General features: G+C 33.3%; 1 protein-coding gene across 2 annotated transcripts; it reads right to left on the bottom strand.

Moving 5' to 3' along the window:
• Positions 1 to 578: 578 nt before the first annotated feature.
• LOC111314644 (protease Do-like 7) lies at positions 579 to 18,197 on the bottom strand. 2 transcript variants are annotated; one of them, XM_022916204.2, is made up of 24 exons: positions 17,830 to 18,197; positions 17,341 to 17,411; positions 16,868 to 17,002; positions 16,554 to 16,612; positions 15,753 to 15,789; positions 14,731 to 14,859; positions 13,716 to 13,802; positions 12,837 to 12,902; positions 12,684 to 12,740; positions 12,515 to 12,580; positions 11,789 to 11,896; positions 10,497 to 10,577; positions 10,271 to 10,320; positions 9,543 to 9,708; positions 7,082 to 7,543; positions 6,616 to 6,798; positions 6,438 to 6,543; positions 5,917 to 6,087; positions 5,748 to 5,827; positions 5,391 to 5,618; positions 5,006 to 5,218; positions 4,640 to 4,797; positions 1,404 to 1,515; positions 579 to 1,163 (listed from the first exon to the last, which is right to left on the bottom strand). In XM_022916204.2, exons 1-24 carry the CDS (start codon positions 18,113 to 18,115, stop codon positions 996 to 998), a joined length of 3,279 nt encoding a protein of 1,092 aa, XP_022771939.1. In that variant the 5' UTR covers positions 18,116 to 18,197; the 3' UTR covers positions 579 to 995. The 2 variants fall into 2 exon arrangements, with proteins under 2 accessions (XP_022771939.1, XP_089609072.1); XM_089752946.1 differs by having other exon boundaries at positions 635 to 1,163; positions 5,697 to 5,827.
• Between the last annotated feature and the right edge of the window lie 1,768 nt (positions 18,198 to 19,965).

The following is a 19,965-nucleotide window of genomic DNA, read 5'->3' as shown; positions in this document are numbered from 1 at the left end:
TTCTAACTAGGGTTTATTCCTTTCTTTTAGGAAGGTTTTATTCTTATTTCTGATTTACTAATTATATTAATAAATTTAGTTACCATAAATTTTCATATTAATTAATAAGCAGAAGATTCGATTATCTGTTAATTAAGTAAAACAGACACGTTTGTCTATGAACTTTACATGGACATTCATGAATTTAGAATATTTGATCAGCGATATTTCTTTGACGGTTTGACATTGGAGATATTGCGTCTTATTTTATGATTTTTCTCTTCCATGAAACTTGGGTGTGCTTTTCAATTGATTATCATAGAGTTGCGAAAACTAAGATCATCCGAACAAACAGCACCTGGCCCAAACGAACGAACCATTATACCCATGATGGTATCACTGCTGGGCTTCTGATTTAACAGCTAGTGGCTTCAAAAAGCTAGAATTTGCCTCTCTTGAAAGAACGAGTGAAGCCATGAGAGAATTACCACTCCAAGCATCAAACAAGAGATTTCAAGCGGAAAGCATTCACATCAAGCTTCTTTTGTTTTTTGTCATTCTTTCTAGTATACTTAACAAGAGATTGAGAGAGAAGTAGCTGAGAAATCATTAAAGAACCATTTTAACGTCTCTGCCACATATATGAGACCCAACGTGAGTAAACTACAGAAATCTTATTCGTTTATTTCGTCCAATCATTTATCTGTCTATAATTGATTTACAACAATATGAAGTAGATGATAATAGTTATATCTTCATATAAATATATCATTTGCTGAACCCTGCAGAATGAATGCTTAGGCCTGACCGGATTGTCAGAAACTTGCGTTGAAAGTTATACCTCACAAGTTGGCACCAACTTGATATATAGCCGAACCAACTGTAGAAGTCAAGCCAGCACCAAACTTCAGCCCAAACTGATAATTGATCAGAGGATATCACGAAGATAATCCCCTTCTCTTATACCACTGCTTCCTGAAGAAAGTAGTGAGACTAAAAGATCCTCTTCAAAAGTTTCAACAATCTAACGACTTGATAATCCTTCGGTGCCAAATTGCGGTATCTGGATCAAATCTCACCTCCCATGTGGGCCAGTAGTGCAAATCCTGCTTCAATGTTAAAACTCGAGGCTTGCCATTCAAATGGACTGTCCTCACACGAACAAACTCGCCATGCTCCAATTCCTGTTGATATAGAAAGAACATGCAGTTATTAATTAAGTTCATGGAATGAAAGAGGCGATTTGCCGTTCTGTAGTTGAAAACCAAATAGGCTCAACATTATCACTAAACATTAAAATCTAGAAGTTGATGAAGTAAAGAAAAAGATTGAGTTCCAACAACGCACCATAAAATCAAATAAATAGCCTCGTATGCATGAAGCACAATACACAAATAGGGAAAAAGAGAAGCAACTAGGCTTACCTTTGTCACATTAACAAAAGCATCTAAATCAGGAGTCGGTTTTCCATTAACTTCAACAATCCATTGTAAAGCATATAACCCATATCTATGGACAGGACTACCATTACACCACCTGAGAAAAGAACAAATTTGTCACGAGAAACACCCAACAAATAGAATATAGCGAGTGTAACTTCAGTTAAAAGAAATGATCATTCTTAGAATGATAGATATTTCTTCAGTATAAGTCAGTTATTCACAATATAAATGTTTGTTTGTGGGTATGACTATACATATGTAAATTGGTTATGCAGTAAAGCATTACTTTTCCATACAAAACACCGGAAATTTTTATTGGATTCCTAATGCAATACTCAGCGTTCTACCTCAAAATAACACTTGGACTAGAGTACTAGGAAACCTCCTTGGTATAGCACGGGGTCTCTTAATTCTTAATAATTAGTGTGGGGAGTTTTTTAAAATATTTTCAGAAACAAAGAACTTACCAGCAAAATTAGGTAACCTAGAAGCCAATTGAACCAACAAAAAAACAAAAGAAAAAAAAAAGGAAACATGAAATATCTCTTTTTTATTGGGTTGGAGATTGTGCAAGATCAAGCTTGAAGATTGGAAAACCAAAAGCCATAGTAGGATTTCTCTTTTCAAGATGAGTAAAACCCCTCTTATTGACAGGAAAACTTTTTATTAGGTTGTTAGGGATTTAGAAATAAAGTTCATTAGAAAACTCTAAAATTTCTGTGTTTTAGATTTGCTCTTGTATAAATTAATGAAATCAAGTAACTAGGAATTATACCAATCATTCAAAGGATGAATTTATGATGAAATTAAGGGCTTCAGCCCGAGTATTTACAAGGAGTGTCACAAAATCTGCTGTTGTATTAACTGAAATCCTAAGAACACTTAAATTTAGATAAAATTCTGTACTAATCCATGAAGTTTAACTATCCAAATTTTATGCGGTCAAGCTATTTAAGTCTAGTTTTCAACAGATCTGAGGGAATTAAATTTAGAGTTCTCTTCACTGAGATAAGCCATTATCTTTGTTTGGTGCATATTCTGGCATGCAGCAGCACCAAGTGGCAATTTCAAGATTTTCTTGAGTTCTCTAGTTTGAATTGGGTTAGATATAGAGGTGGCAAACGGGCAGGGTCAAGTTTGAGTTCGATCATTTTGGGTAGAAAAAACTCCGATCATTTGGGGTTTGGGTTATTTTTGGTTTACATCTTTCAAGTTTGACACTGGAGTTATTTATGTTCAAGTCATCGGGTTGAAATCATTTCAGGTCCATGTTATTGAGTTTTAAACCAAATCAATATAATTTCAAATCATTTTGGGTTACACTACCAAGTCATTCGTGTTCAAGCTGTTTCAGGTTTGAGTTGGGCAGATTCAAGTTTTGATTTCTTTCTTTTTTTTTTTTTTTTGGTCAAATCAGATTGAGTCGGGTTCAGTGGAGCTGTAACAACTCTTGGTAGATTAGAAACAAGACTAAATAGGCTTTCAGCCATACAAGGATGAGGTTAAAAACAAACAAGAAATAGGCTTTCCAGTCATACAAGGCGCCAGGTTAGAAACTAGACTCAACAGCTTTACAGTCATTTAATATAGGGTCTAACTGTAATTCAACCTACAGAATTCACGTCCGGAAATTGCCCCTATGAATTGCTGCCTGACAGCAATTGCACCCCACAAAGAAATTCAGTAAATCCCAACATAGAAAACCCAAATTCAATTCCATTTGATTCATTATAAATGTAGACTCAACTAGCACTCCAAACATATAAAATTTGGATGGTAAAACATTATGGGTAAAACTAAATTTTTTTAATTGCAAATACAGAATTTAATCTAAACTTACATGTTACAATTTCAGTGGTTTTGTGACTCCTTGTGAACCCTAATTCTTTCACATGCTAGTCCTTAATCCCATTACAAACTCATTGTCATATCTTCTTTCAATGATGGGAATAATTCGTAGTTATCCAATTTCATTTGATTATACAAGATCAAATTTGAATCACATTAGAGTTTTCTAACAAATTTTAATCCTAAATCCCTAACAAGCCGATAAGAAATTTTTATATAAATAAGAGAGCTTTTACACATCTTGAAAAGAAAAATTGTATGGCTCCCATTCAAACCTTATAACTTGATCATATATGGTTCCTAACCCTACAAAAAGTGATGATTCATGATTCCGCTTTTCCTTTTACATTAATTAGTTTGGCTTCTAGGTCAACTATTTCAGCCCTAATTTTGCTTTCAAGTCCCTTGTTTATGAAATTATAGTAACAAAAATCCACATTAAATACCAAATTAGAGAGCTCATGTTATAGTAATAGGCTTTTACAAAACTATAATGCAGATGTTGTTTGGCCCAAGGTATTCCACCTAAAATGCCCTTACACCAAATTTTAATTGGTTTGGGGTTGTATATATAACTCTCTACTTGTTTCTTTCTAATAGTTGAAAGGGTGGCTCTATTTCCATTTTTCAAATTCCCACACAAACAGCCACATTTACTGACAAGTGGGTTCCACCTGTACAGTCACATGAGAACCAACATTTTATTGAAAAAGCCGAAACATGCAGGAAATAGGCTGACTTTAATTGAAATTATAATTTGAATACCATAGAATGATCTTTAAAATTTGGTTGATATTGATGCCTATATTTCTTTTACACCAGGTATCTTAAGTGAAGTTTTACTTATTAGCCCATTATCTTAGAACTTTTAGAAAAGTTAGATAACTACTATACTAATTATTTTTCAAATTCAGCTACATTAAACATCAAAATCCTTTTGTGAATCAGTCAAAAAGAGGTTTAAAAAATTCTTAAAGGTAGCTTATTGTCACTCCCTCGAAATTAAGGGGTTAAAGACAGATTTATTCATATATGCCAAATCCTAAAGCCATTGATTGATTCATGACACCACGATTTATTAAAAAAAAAATCAAAACATACAAAGTTAAATTAGCTTGATATCCTATTTTAATTATTAGATGCCAATTGCAGCCCTGAGCAATCAAACTTGCAAGCATCTTTTTGCCTTCAGGTATGTCATGAGTTAGAATGTTAAGGAATTTAATTAGTAGTGTAGCAGTCTTCTAACACCTTAAAATATATTGAGGCTAAAAATGCCAACTATTTTACTGCCACCTGCTATGCGCTCATTATTACCTTAGAAATAAAATGAATATGAAAACTTTTCTACTAAGAGAAAACACCCTTACCGTGCCACATAAACACCATGCCCTTCTTCAGGAAGAAATCCAAGAGCACGCACGGCTGGATGAGGATCCTGAACAATACACCCACACCAATTAATCACTCGTGTTGTACCATTCCCATCGCTCACATCTGTCCCCACAAGAAGATCAATTTCACATCCCTGCCAAAAAATACAATTAAAAAGAAAATGAGGCAAAATTGCTTCTCCAGTTACATATTAGCATTAATAAAACTTTTAAGTACAAAATTCAATTATATTAGATAGTACATAGAACTTATTAAAATGCTTTTAGTCAAATTAATAATAGTAATAATTACAAAGTGGAAAAAGAAATAAATAACCTTTCTGCCTGTATCTATTTGCTTACCTGCCGAAAAATGGTCATGCTAAGGTTCCCATCGTTGTCACCATTGTCCAATGCTTGACAAACATTTTCTATGTTTCGAAAGCAAGTAACTGGCTCTTTATTTACTGCTAAAACCATGTCACCTTGTTCTAATAAATTTTCAGCTTTTGATCCCGCCAAACAAGCTTTAACACGTAAAACTTGACGACGAACTGGATCTTTCTTGACTAGAGCCTAAAAAATATAACCAATGTGAAATGTGATGTGATAACATGAAACAGGCAAAAGGAAATAAAGAAACAAAAAAGAGCCATTCTCCCTAGCATGTGTTAAAGTATTGCCAAGATCTTGTTTCAAAAGAATTTGCAACACAAAATATATAAAATAAAGAAACAAATAAACGTACTTGGATCCAATTATCGCTCAATCCAAAGCTTCTGGCCTTTGAAAGCAAAGTAGGATAAAGTTCAACCTCTAAGATCCTAACAAGTGGCATTGACCTTTTGACACCATTTATGAGAAGAGGTGGTCCATTAGCACCAGATATGATCTTGTCAAGAACTTGGCTTATTGCATAAACTGGGATACCTCTCACAATTTGATGATCCTCTGATGTATTAGAACCAAATCTCAGCTGAAATCAATGATATCAGGCATCAGAACACATGGCCATAATGGAGTTTATCCAAAAAGGCTAATTAATAGAGGAAACCTTCCGTTTTTTTTGTTTTTGCTTTTTATATTTTTTGGTCAGAGTGGAAACCTGTGTTGAAAAGCCTCCCCAGATTGCTTGAACCCTTCCATGCTCATCTGTTAGCACACCCGAAAATGAACTACCAAAATCTGTAAAAGAGTACAAGAACTGTTTCATACATTGAAAGCAGAATGTAGGTAAAATTAGATTCCACCTTAAGTAATGGCAACAAACATACCAATATCAATCTCAATTATTTCCATATTTGTTGCTCTGTACCGTGGACAGTCAGCAGAGCGAATGTTCAAAGCAGCACATGGATTGGTCACAACTGATTTCCTAGATGTCACTTGTAAGCTTCTATTTAAACCCACAAGATAGACTGAATCCCCACGACGTAATGCAGGCTCTGTCTCAAATAGAATGTAAGTCCTCGTCAAAAGTAGTCTTGCGGTGTTTTACCAACAAAAATTAACAGAAAACATAAACCTAGGAAATCAACATTAACTTTGCAACCCCCAGTCCTCTTTCACTGCTGAACTAAGAATAGACTTCCTTTTACCAAAATGGAAATCTAAGAAAATAACACTATAACCTTTTGTCAATTCAATTTCCAAACCAAATTTTCTGGACACGATGAAGCATATAGTATATTATAACAACAAAAAAGTGCAAACCTGGTAGCATAGGAGAAATATGAACAAGTAATAATACATCTAATAACCAAACTGTAGAGTAATTGCAAAAAATAGAACCTACCAGGAAGTAGCTCTGCAGCACGAACCACAGAAGCACCAACAGTCCCAAGAGCCAAGGGATCATATGCAACTAGAGCATAATTATGAACAGGGTGAAGAAAAACAACCTGCAGTTAAAAAAAGGCAACTCAAAAAAATATCCAATGGTTTTTCAATGTTGTTCCATAAAAATGGCATACCTCTCCAGGAATTTCAATTGGATAAGCAGCAAAGGATAGCATCACATCCGATGTAGAAATTGCAACTGTATTCTTGTCAACAGCAACCAAACCCATACTTTGAGAATGATATATAATGACACCAGTCCCAGAAAAATGTTGCGAATGGACACCATCAAGCATGCATGATGATGGCACATGAACCTGCAAGCATGAAGATCAACTTAGGTTGTTCTAAAGAGAAAAAACGAGAGGAAAAAACAGTAAATTGCCAACAATAACAATCTGGACAACAATCATGAAAGAAATAAGAACTCGTATAGTATAATGTTCAGAGTAGAATGACTAACAAATTAAAGACAATGGAAACATCATCATTTACCATCAAATTTCCTTTGTGATAAAAATATTTAACAAATGGAAAGAAAAAGGTCGAACTGTATAGTTCACAAGACATGAACTATGGCAATCAACAGAAATTTGTTACCTCACACATTACAAGAGTAGGCTCTATTACTTGTTCAGCAATTGAAGCATTAGCTGTTACTCCTTGATAGTCCCTTAACACAGCATTTTCTGTGGTGGTTTTGTTTTCCAACTTAACTTCACCAGTTTCATTTAAGGAACATTCATCAACAACTCCATCAGAAGACATATCCTCTTCCACCAGCTGTTTTTGTGATCCAATACCTGTTTCATCCTGAGAGTGTAATTCCTCGGAAGCATGCTCACAACTGGTTTCCATACTAGTAACACCATCAGTCAACTTTTGGTGGTTATCTTGATCTATGTGTTCCATATGAGTAGCCTCACCATTAACAGCAGATGATAGCAGCATGGACTCTGGTTGAAAGGCAGGCTTTGCCGTCCATAAACCTGAGCTGTCATCACGAGTGTATACCTGCGGAGATGCATACCATTCATGCCGATCCACTGTGACCAAGACAGACTGTACCCATCAACAGAATCACAGAGATTAACAAATAGTACGGATAATCTCAACAGAAACAAAATTGGTGCACATTCATTGAGCAAACAAGTACGATACAGTTAGAACACTGGCACCAGGAGGCAGAGAGAGAAAGCACAAGACACAAGAGGGAAGAGAGCATGCAAAGAAGAAGAAAAAGGAACAAGGAAGCAAATCAATGCCCATAGATAGTAAAACCAATCTAATACTAAACAACAGCAACTACTATCCTTGCTACCTTTTTGGTTCTAAACACGTAAAATTTAACCATTCAAACTAACCTGCAACACTTGTAAGTTTTCAGAACTTAATATAAAAGTAGCTAAAACTCTAGTATTATTTTGGATCAGTACAATTAAAAGTGAATTGAGGTTTGACCAGATTCAACAACCCAGATAAAGACCCAACCATGATCCTTTAAACAGAAATGGGATGTTGGAGCACAAAGGTTTTGTGTCGAATCATGCACTGCAGTCAAGACATAAACCCAGGTGCTCCTAGGGGCTAAGGGCTAAGGCACACCAATCTAATAAAAGTGTCTTAATACCCCCCCCCCCCCAAGCACCTTTAGAAAAAAGGCACACCTCAGTTAAATTTCATTTAGTTTTCTTGAAATGCCTTTTTTTTTTCTTACGCATAACATTGCAATTAACAGAAAAAGATGACGCATATTTGCTACCAAGATTCAAAAATAAGAAAAATTGATATTGCCTTGATATTGTCCATTTATAACTAGTTGTGGATGACGGACACTTGGAGCTAGAATTTGATGGTGGCTTTTAGTAATACTTTAACACATTAGACAAGGAATCATATCAAATTATCAAAGAATATATAATTTTAAGTTTATTGGGTATAACAATAGATAATAAGTTTTTTGTTTTTGATAAACATTTATGAATCTTCTTACAACTTGCCCCTTGCTTCACTAGAGTAAGCACTTTTCTCCATGCCTGGTGCTCAAGTGATAATGCACCTTGCATCTTTTGACTTTTGATTAAACTAGGATCATAAGATCACACGAGAGAGTAAAAATCATGCATCTAATGATTGCAGAACCAAATCCTAGAATCCTCCACAGCTCCTAAAGGATGTCACCTATTTTAAAATCCTCACACAAATAACTAAAAATCATAATATATTGAAGATTACTTTCTTTTTATGAGTCAGATTCGAACCAATATTTACTAACACCCACCCTGACCACAATAATACTCAAGTCAACGCATAAGGAGTCGAATTTATACAGACTTTGTTGCCTTCTATCAATCATGTTTGCAAACCATTTGATCAAACTTTCTCATCAACATAAATGAGTCAAACTCACCTCTGTTCAGATTTGGCTTATTTACTTATAAGCTTTAAATTTTCATTCAAAATTGTTTAACATCAAACGAATTCATTCTAAGCTCTTCAACTAGAACACTGGTTCACTTTTTACCCCTAATTTCTCTCAACAATATAAGTAAAACAGTGAAATACTTCTTAGCGGTTTTCAGAAGCCAATCCAATTCCAAAAGTTAGGTTCACCAAAGGTTACCTGCTTGTGTTTTACTCTAATTTATGTGCTTCTGCTTTCCCTTGAACAGAGAAAGAAGCCCCATGCACTGTTGGACCATATTTTTTAACAGAAACATCCCATGCAAATTTTGGTTCATGATGGGTATCCTACAACAAGGTGATAAGCCAAATTAAGCCCAAGGCTTATGAGAGCTCAAAGCTCAATAACAAGCCTTGCAATACTTGGACTAAAAGCCATGCACTCATTAGAGCCTAACAACAGGCAAGGTCAGAACTCTTTACTACATTGATCGCTCCTCACCCAACCTCAATTCATCATATATTCCATTTATTGTTAGAAATAAAACTTACCCATACAATTTTCCAAAAAAAATTGCAAGATTCATCAATAGCTTAAATTCACAATTTTCAATCACAGCAGTTTGTAGAAACATAAACATTAGGTGAAACTTCATACCTTTCTCCGATGACGATCCGTGTAGCTTATATATTCCAAAGGCACCCGAGCACCCCGAGAAAGCTTAGATAAAAGAGAGATTAGATCCTCAAGTTTTGATATCTCCTCACTGGCAAACTTCTTAATGATGGCATGTCGAGGAACTCCAGCTCTAGATAGCGTATACCTGCAATAGATAAAAACCACCTATTAACCAACTAAAGAAAGGCCTTAGTAATAAAGTAGCAACCTCATTATTAATACAGATTAGAGTAAATCTAATTGTGTAATACAGGACTCTAATATTTCCCACTTTGGTCCAAAAGGATAAGCAATCAATGATGTTCATTAAGAAACACACTATCTTGTTGAAAATAACATTAAGCAATTATCAGTCTTTCAACCTCCAAAAGTGATCAAGCAATCCTGAGATTCCATGCATAGGAAGAAAAAAGAGTTCATTAAAAGACAATAGGTAATTCAGAACTTATATCATGGACTATGGCCAAAAACCAAACTTTCCTTATTTGATAAATTAGCATAAAGAATTTACAATGGCAATGATAGCAATGAAATGCATTCTATGCAAGCTAATGCATTCAACAACAAAAGTGATTTTTATGGCCAATGGATAAGACCTGAGACTAGACACACAAACATATGCATATATTAAGTTTTTCTTCTTCTTCAAGATACCTTTTGACTAATTAGGTATGACAATTTTCGTAAATAAAATCAGGTAGACTAACCCAGGTTCAGAGACATATACAAGACCACATTGGAAACGGAAATTTCTTGCCTGTTTCAGGTAAAAGGAAAATAAGTCAGCAACAGCAGCACTACCCTCAAACAGCATAAGGATAAAAGCAAATAAATAATTCTATTCAGGGATCAATGTATGGAAAATCAAAGTAAAAAGGGAGAAGGGACGGGGGGCATAGGGGTTCCAAGTGCTAACCAGAAACTACAACCTACCTGTTGGTAAGACAGGGCATGTATTACTGCACCACTTACTTCTAAAAAATGAGCAGGAGTTATTGAATGCAAATCCTGAACCTGAAAAAAAAAGGGAAACGCATTAGCTTTTGCAATCATACTCAATATAAAGGTAGTTGACAAACTAAAAGAATGAGCCTCTGGAAATTCAGTTACTAGCTACTTCCAGGAAGAAGCTCCGCACCACATTACACTTAACTTATTTGAAAATATCGTTGGCATTAATATCACGTCAACAAACTTTAATTGAATCCCACAATGATCATTATCAGGGTCAACACTCTTAAAAGAAGGGTGCCCATGAAATATGTTCTTGTGGGTTGGGTGAGATGGAAAATGCAGTAAACAATTATTTTACCAACTAGTGTCTGACATTAAGTTTCAAGAAATTTGACAGCCTGGATAACAAATCTGTACTAAAACTATATTTAGGATGCATAATTCAAAGCAATCATAAGAAAATATGTGACAGCCTTACGCCAGACAATATGAAACCCTGAACCATTGTCCAAAAGAATGTCAGGACAAAAAACAGAAATAAGTTAATTTCCTCCCAAAATTCTCAATCCCAGAAAGGCATAGAAATTAAGGAATCTAAGCACATTTGCAATCAGAGTGGCAAATCTCTTTTCTCAAGAAGCAATAAACTATGCAAGTACTATACTATAACGACAATGGGAGTGATTCAGAACACAAAATAGGCTCTAACATTTGTACTTTTAGAGTAAGAAAAATGCATGATGCCACAATTGGCATATGCATCAAAAACAAAAAAAAAAAAAAAAAAAAAAAAAACCAACAACAACAACAAAAATGGACTTTCAAAGTCACTAAATGATATCAAGTTCATTATTCGATAGAACATTTATTTCACTAGTGAGAAACATTCACTTTTTTCTACTTCTGTGCGCATTTAATTACAAAAATCATATTAAGTTTAACTGGTGGTCCTACGTTTTACTATTTACAATAACTAATACTTCAGGTTCAATGGGGTACAACTAGTTAGCCAATTATAAAGATATAAATAATTTTATCCAAATTTAAATTAATATGAGACCACTGGTAAAAATTGTTATTTCTTAGACTTGGCAAATTAGTAATGGTGCATGGGGCACACTGCCACAGCTACAAATGAAAACTTTTTTGTTAACCACCACAATCAAAGTCACAATTAATCACAAATTATACAGCATGAGATCTAATTTAAACCTCAAGGCATCAAACAATGATGAGCTAAATAGAAATAATTGAGAAAGAATGAGTCTTACAAATAATTGCACACTCAATGGTGTGCCACCTCTTTCAATTTGTAACTCTATCTTCTGCTCAACACTGTCATCAAGTAAAGTTTCCAACTTCAGAAATTGGGTAATTACCTGCAAAAGGTTTTCAATAACATATTAAAGGTAATAATCATATTAAAGGCAATAATGATCAATGTCATTTCAAATTGCAATCGTTAAGCAAATTCATTAGGGCCATTGTCAGTTTATTTTTAAAAAGAAAAACGAAAAAGTCTCTCATGTATGGTCATAGTCAAAATTCCTACTTGGACAAGTACTAAAAAAGGGTTCTGTAGGCCAGAGATCAAGTCTCCACCGTAAAATCATTGAAAGCACCAAAGCAGAATGCATATCACTTATTAAAACAAGGTAAGAAATGTTCAGAGTTCCACATAAATCATACACAGATAATTCCACATCTGAGAGAGGGCAAGGGCAAATCAATTACAAAGATACTTTATCACAAAAAATTTAGGAAAATACCCTAAAATCCATTAGTGACTATTCACGAAGAATTTCAGACTTAAATTAATATATAATGTCGACAGCAGGTATCAAAATTTAGCAGAGGCAAAGCCAGGGCTGACCTTCCTTTAAAAGTTCAACCATATAGGAGTAAGAAAAATATATAAAATATAAAATATAAAAAATTTCCAAAAAAAAAAAAAAGAATTAAAACTTATTTCTTCAATAACTGAGTGCATAACTTACCTCCCCATTCACCCAAACAAGCACATCACCTGGCTCCAAGTGGTTATGAGCTGGGCCACCTGGCACCTAAAAGTAGATTCAGATTCAGAAGATAATAGAATAAAAAAAGAAAAACAAAAGAACAAATTTAAAGGAAAAACCAAACAACAATAAGCTGAACTTTACTCACCACAGAGTCAACAACAAGCATTCCAGTTTCACCTTGTGCAGATGCATGCCGTGCCATCTAAATTAGGAAAAAGAAAATAAAATAAGATCACTTTTTTTCTAAAATAAGCCATGGGGAAGCTAGCAAAAAAGTTGACAACAAAGAACTATAAACCTGCTCTGTTTCACTTTGGAGACCAAGCCGACGTATCTCATCAAACCCCTTATGGAGAAATGTAGCCTATATAAGAAAAAGAAATCCTACATTAAAATCGTATAAAGCAAATTATCAAAAATTGACAGGAATGCCAAAAAGCATAAATACATAAACAAAACTATCAATATAGTGCAGCAATATGTTGTAGTGATTAAACGGTTATGAACCCATCAAGCATTTTTATTGAGCCTCGGTTAGAGGAAGATCAGACATTTAAATGAAAATTTATGAAAAGTAAGCTATATAAGGTTGGGTAAATTTCCTAGGGAACATTTGGGTTATGGATTATCAATATCTTGAATCATTGGAATTGGATATTCCTTCTACTTCTTCCTCGGTAGTTTCTCTTATCTTCTCCTCTTATTCCTTCTGGCCCTCAACTCTCTCTCTTTTCTGCCTTTCTCTCTCTCCTCTCCTCTATCTTTTTTTCTCTTTCACTCCCCTTACCCCTGTTTTTCACTCCTTCCTCCTGCCCACACCACATCAGAAGGTGGAATCAGGGAGCATTTACTGTTCTACCAGTAAATTAATATTCCTGGGATTGTTAATGAAAGGAGAGGTGCAAGACATACCAAGTCATTTTATTTTTTAGGGTCTTTAAAAAAATCCAAAACACCAAGTTCCAGAACATCATAGCATCTTAATTAAAATAACATAACAGAAAAAATAAAAAAAAGGCAGTTCTAGTTTTCAGTTTAATATGATAGCTTCAACATAGAGACATGAACATCAAAACATTTTCAATTACCTAACCAAATAATGAACCTTATCTATTCTAGAAAGAAACGGAGGCAAAAACAGAATTAAAGCTCTACAAGGATAAAATCAACTACAAACCTGAAGTGTACCACGAGGTATAGAAACTGCTTCCCACTTACTCCTGTACGAATCTCCTTTCTGGAGAAATTTTAATGCCCTTACTACCTGAAAATCAAATAACTAATGTTTCAACATCTGAATGTTCAGATAAAGCAGAAATAAACTTAGAATGAAGGTTCTGTTTGTTCAGAAATAAAGGCAAAGCCTATTTTCAGTGCAAATAAAGTTCTAGACATAAATCCAAAAAAGGAGTTGGACTTCCACACACCAATTTTTAGTAGCATATATCTGTAAGTTAAAAGTATTTGAATAGCAGAATACTTGAAAACATTAAAAGTTTGAAAATATAACCAAAAAGGTAAACTGAACTAGAGCTGGAAAACGCTGACCCAAATTAAAAGTGCAGGATACAGGTGGAGAAACATGGTGTGAACAAGTAACCTACATAACAACAATATTGAGCAGGCCAATATGGTTTATAAGGCTTCAGGTACTCATCTAGCCAACAATTAAATGGCGGGACAAACTTTGAGAATGATCTTCTTGCAATCCAGAAATCTAATCTATCTTTTAAAATATCAGTTGGAAAAAAAAATGTAACTTATGCATCAAGTAAGCACATATGTATAAGCTATAAATTCCACACTTCAACCCACAGAGGCATAACCAGACAAGGACAGACTTTTATGAGCTCCAGATTGGTTGAGGAAAATCTTGAGTGAATGCAATTCCAAATAATACTTACAAGTCATACAACCAAAAATTAAAATAATAAATAAATAAATAATTTATTAAGAATTAGACCTTTCCAGGAGCAAGTGCTTGGGTTCATTCAGTTCTTTTGGTTACTCAATCCGTTAGTTACAAATTCTAAGCGAATCTTAGAAAGCTTGAGCTAGTTGAACCATTAAAAATTGTAGTCTAAATCTCTCAATTTGGTTTATACAATCTTCAGTGCTCAAGTGAAAAATGAAATCTCAGACAATACCAGAAGCATGGCATAAAAGGTTAAGTGGTTAAAAGTACTACGAACTCGTTCCAAAGGTAGAAAAAAGGCAGATGCACTGGATGATGACTTGCCACCAGCATTCAAGGCCACTGCTCTGCCTTGCCAATCAATCACTGGGGATCCACTTGAACCACCTTTAGTCCCGGATGCAGCCTGAAAGTTAAGCATAAGTGTAAAACAATATAATCAACCACTAACAGGCATACACATAAAAGTCAGATAACAGCAGAACCAAGAAGGGTGCTTCCTCAACGAAAACAATCTCCAATAAAATGATAAAAAATGATAACTTAATAACGTCATTGAACATCTTAACATTCCACACTGATTGAAAACATTTTAAGAAATACTCATAAAATGCTGCACATCCATCACAATGCTGTTCAGGTCATAAGCATTTAATACAGCCTACAATTTTTTGCTTATTCTGAACCTTGTTAAAAATCATATCCACATGATTGCATTTATATCATTCTAAAGATCATGGTTTACTTTAAACTTACATAATTGAAAGAAACTACATAACTTCCCAATGACTTGTCATGAACTTCTGTCAGAGATGTATACAAATGTTCCCTCTTTTCCAACCTGAATGGTTATCTTTTCATTTTAGGAAGTTTGGAGTTTATTTCTTTTTGCCCTTTTTCTTTTTTGGTAAAGGTCATCCTTTTTCCTTTTTTGAACAAATAAACTCTAGCTTTTTATATTCTATTACTCTTTTCTTTTTGGCATTAAAAACCATTAAACATCAATATGAAAAAGAATTGAAATTTTAATATAAGAAATCTTAAAGTCAAAACCTTTTTCTTAAACTATTGCAAGTAAAACTTGGGTATTCAATATGGAAATTAGGGAGCATATATTCTACAAAATGTGCATTACATGAGATATATTTTTATACACACCATGATAAAACCATGTTTTTGCTTATATTCAAAGAACATCAGAAGAAATAAATTAAAAATTAATCCAGAGAAGGTTAATCAACCCCACTCCCCCAAGGAGAAAAAATATCCAATTGATGGCATGAAGAATATGCTACATACTTGCAAGTAGAATGTGTTGAAGTCATTATAGCCATCCCTGCAAAAAATAAGTATGTCAACATCCATGACATACATACAACTCTATAAAGAACCAATAAAGAGTAAGAAGGTTCTAGAAATCATACGCGGTTCTAGAAATCATAAGCTAGACAGCATAGATCAAATTATTGACCATAAGTCATGACTAAAACCAATGAAAACTGAACACCACATCTACCATTCTTCACAATATAATACAGGCAAAGGAAAATGTGATGTCAAATTAATTTAAAGTTATGCTGACTAGACAAATATGCAACCACAAGATAATCACCTACAATTGAAAGCGGCATGTGCGGTGCACATGTAATTCCTATATTGCATGAATCACCAGGTATAAAGTATTAGCTGGATGATTACAAAAAACAAAATAGAGAGGGAACTAGCCTTCAATTAGTAGAAGATGCCAAATGAAGATATGAACAAAATCAATCTGAACATCAATGTTAATCAGAGTCATTGACAACTGTATTTGAGACATTGCATCACAAGATGATAACACAGCCAGCACCTTAAAAGCAAAACCCGATTTTGGAACCTCAAAAATCTGTAATGCTGATGAAAATATGTCAAACTATTATTGTAATTGAGATTAGAGACACAAGGCCAAAATTGAAAATCATACCAGAAAACCAGTTTAATAGGACAAAAGCATGCAGTCATCAAAGGGTTTTGCTAATGTTTGTTAAAGCAACATTGATGCTATATCCATTCAGGAAGTAGATGATTCAAAAGAAAAACATTAACAAAACTACCACATACTTTTTATACTGAGGAGCATCTCTATCCAAACGAGCAAGAGTACCAGCCAATATGGAAACCTACAAATTTTTATTCAAATAGCATTACATAGTGAGACATCACTCATGAACAATAACTGGTATCCATCAGAAAAACCATGAATTTCTCAAATGCCAAGTTAAAAGACTCCTTCATTAATGGATTTTTTCTTTTTTTGGAAAATCCTTCAATAAATGGAATTAAACATAAAACTAAACATCATTTCATGATGTTAATAAATAAAAGTTAGAAAATGAACAGAATTAAAACAAAGATTACTAATGTTATTCAATTACCTTCTCTCCACTATCATTACCAACAACCCTGATTTCTAACCCAACACATGCAGCCTCTGGGGCAAGTGGAATCTCCTCATAGTCTAAAAACTGAACGGCATCAGGATTGTAACCAAAGAAGCCAAAATCATGAACCTAGTGAAGAATAACATAATTCAGTTAGTTCCATATATACATAGCAGAACCAACTGTATGACAGGTTCTGTCACAAGAGCAAGGAGAAAATTCAACTTAAATGTAAGGCATATGATGCGCCCAATGATCTAATACAACCCAAGTTGGGTAGTTTCAAGCAGTATAGGCTCATGAATCAAGCCTTCGTTGGACAACAACCAAAGTCATGCACATTGAAAATAGTACATTTCAAAAGTCAAGTCCTAAAATCCTAGAGTAGAATAATGAACTAAATTACAATTTAGACTAAGATAAATCACCAACCAAACAATATACTAAATGAAAAAGGGTTCACTCACCGGATCTCTATATATAGGATGCACAGTAATTTCTTCTCGATTTACAAACATTGCTTCGGCAACAACAGGTCCTAAAAACAGACAAGACAAAAATTAGTTCTTCTCGATTTATTAACATCATTTCCAATTTTTTAGAGACTGAAACAACAAAAATAAACAACACTTCATTTCGCTATTGCTTTTTCCATGTATTAACTTCCTTCTTCTTCTTCAAAAGTTGCACAAAAGTAAAATCGATAGTAAAAAAAAATCATAGTTGATTAAAATCGAGCATATAGCTAAAATGCAAGTCACATTCAAACATAATTGATCCATACAATAGTAAAATCATCCATTTTATTACTCATAAAATTAAATTTGTATTTTTTTTTTCAATTATTCATAACTAACGAAGGTTTTTTTTCTACTTATTTTGAGAAGGAAAGTGTAAAAGTAGCAAAAGCATCGAGCAAAACCAATAAAAAAGCAATAATTGTTCACGAAGTCAACCTGGTTTGACCACATGCCGATTAGTGAGAATAATTCCTCTTCGCTTATCAACGACAAAACCAGTAGCAGAACCAGCACCGGCAGGCTCCGTATCAAAAGCACGGCAAGCAGTAATACGGAGGACGACGACAGCAGGAACAACTTTATTGAGAGCCTTCCGCCAATCCTCAGCAGTGGCGACGCTCTCTTTGAACGGCGGATCGATCTCCATACAAAGCTCTTCTTTGATCGTTGATTCTAATTCCATCTCTGTCTCCAATCCTAACCTCTCCAATGGATCTCCCATTCAAAGTTACTTCGAAATTCAGAGAAGGATAAGATAAAAAGTTTCTTTTTTTTTTTTTTGGGTGCGTGTGTGAGGTCTTCGTAAGTCAAATTCTTGAAAGGTGCTGGTTTTTATTTTGGCTTTTTTTCGTCTTTACTGGGTTGCTTCGTGGGAAAGGACCTGCGAGAAAAACAGTAGTTTCAATTAAAGAAAGCGCAAGTGTGCAATTACAACGCTGGACGTTGGACCTCTCTTTTGGCATTTTATGGTTCGGTTCACTACCATTTTTCTCCCCTATAAGGTACGTTTGGCACTACAGATTTTTTTTATTGGGGGCTATTTGTCGCTACTGATTATTACAATTATTATAATATAATTAATTAATTAAAAATCAGAATTGTATAAAGTTTTTAAAATATTATTTAAAATTTATATTTTAAATAATCAATTTTTATAAACTTTTTATAAAAAATTATAAATAAAATACTTGTTATAACAGAAGTATGATTCAAAAACTTTTATAATTTTTTTTTTTGGAGTTAGGTTAACTTTTGTATTTGTTTTTCGCTTTTGAAAATGCTCATGTGGTAAAATATTATTGGACGAGCTTATATATGACGTGGTAAGAAGTCTACCTAGTACGTTTTCATAATCAATGTGGCTAATTTATGTTCTTCCTACAAAAGGTATATATTTAATGTGAAAGATTAAATTGACAACCAAAGGAAAAACAATTATGGAAAGAACATGAAGTCCTGCCATAATTGAGAGGAATGTTTAGGAGAACTTTTATAATTGTTATATTAATTACTTGAATAAATTTATTAATATTATTTCATATATATATGTGCCTTTGGATTCCTCAAGAATGAAAGAAAATAAATATAAAAATCCAAATAGGTATATTAGTTTCTCAATAGAAGAAATTGTCTTTATTTTTTTTCATTACAAGAACAAAGTTTTTACCGACAAAAATTTTTTCCACCGACGGAAGCTTGATTTTCATCAAAAATATCAATTTTACGATTATAAATTTTTTATATAATCCTTCGACATTGAGAGAGGTATTTTTTTCTTTTTTTTTTTTTTCGGAATGTTTTAGTTATTTTGATGGATTGAATGTTAGTAAAAATTTAGCTTTGATAATTCTCTCATTTGATTAAATATAAGTTTTATTTTGTCTTACCTAACTTATCATTTAGAGAATTGTTTTTGTATACTATTCATTATGGTTGCTACATACAATGTCAAGCCAAATTTGTTGGATATTATCCAATGCCTCGTTTAATAGTGAATTTTTTTTAATTTTATAAACAAATATCCATTTAAGTATAAAGGGAAAAAACATGTTGAGTGTGAGATACATTATATGATATATTATTGCTTCATCCATAGCAAAATTAAAGCATATATTCAGCTGTTGTTGATATTTTATATATTAGCAAAAAAATTGGTAATCTTAATATTGATTTTATATGATATGATCTTTTCTAGGTTTTTGGCCATTCTGATCTGCGTAAATATAAAAAGGTATGATTTTAGAATTAAATTAGTTTTTTTATTATAATTACTTAAATTAATCAATAATATTTAATATTGGGATGTTTATTTAAATTTTATAAGAATCATTCACTGAACTAAAAATACCAGATTTGAAGCAGTTGAAAAATATTGATATTGTGAATGTAACTAATATAAATTTTATGTTACTATATGAAAAAAAAATAATACATAAATATCATATGAATAAGAAAATAATATGTTTTAAAAAAAGTTTAGATAATATTTTGAATCATATTTCTACATGCGATGAGATTTTTTTTTTTAATTATGAATTAATATTGGATTTAAATTTAAGATCTTTTCTTTTA

Source organism: Durio zibethinus, chromosome 23, assembly GCF_047325235.1.
Source record: "Durio zibethinus cultivar Kanyao isolate XHJ-2024 chromosome 23, ASM4732523v1, whole genome shotgun sequence".
NCBI lineage: Eukaryota > Viridiplantae > Streptophyta > Magnoliopsida > Malvales > Malvaceae > Durio > Durio zibethinus.
The sequence above is the reverse complement of the archived record's forward strand: the minus strand, read 5'-3'. Positions and strand labels throughout refer to the sequence as shown.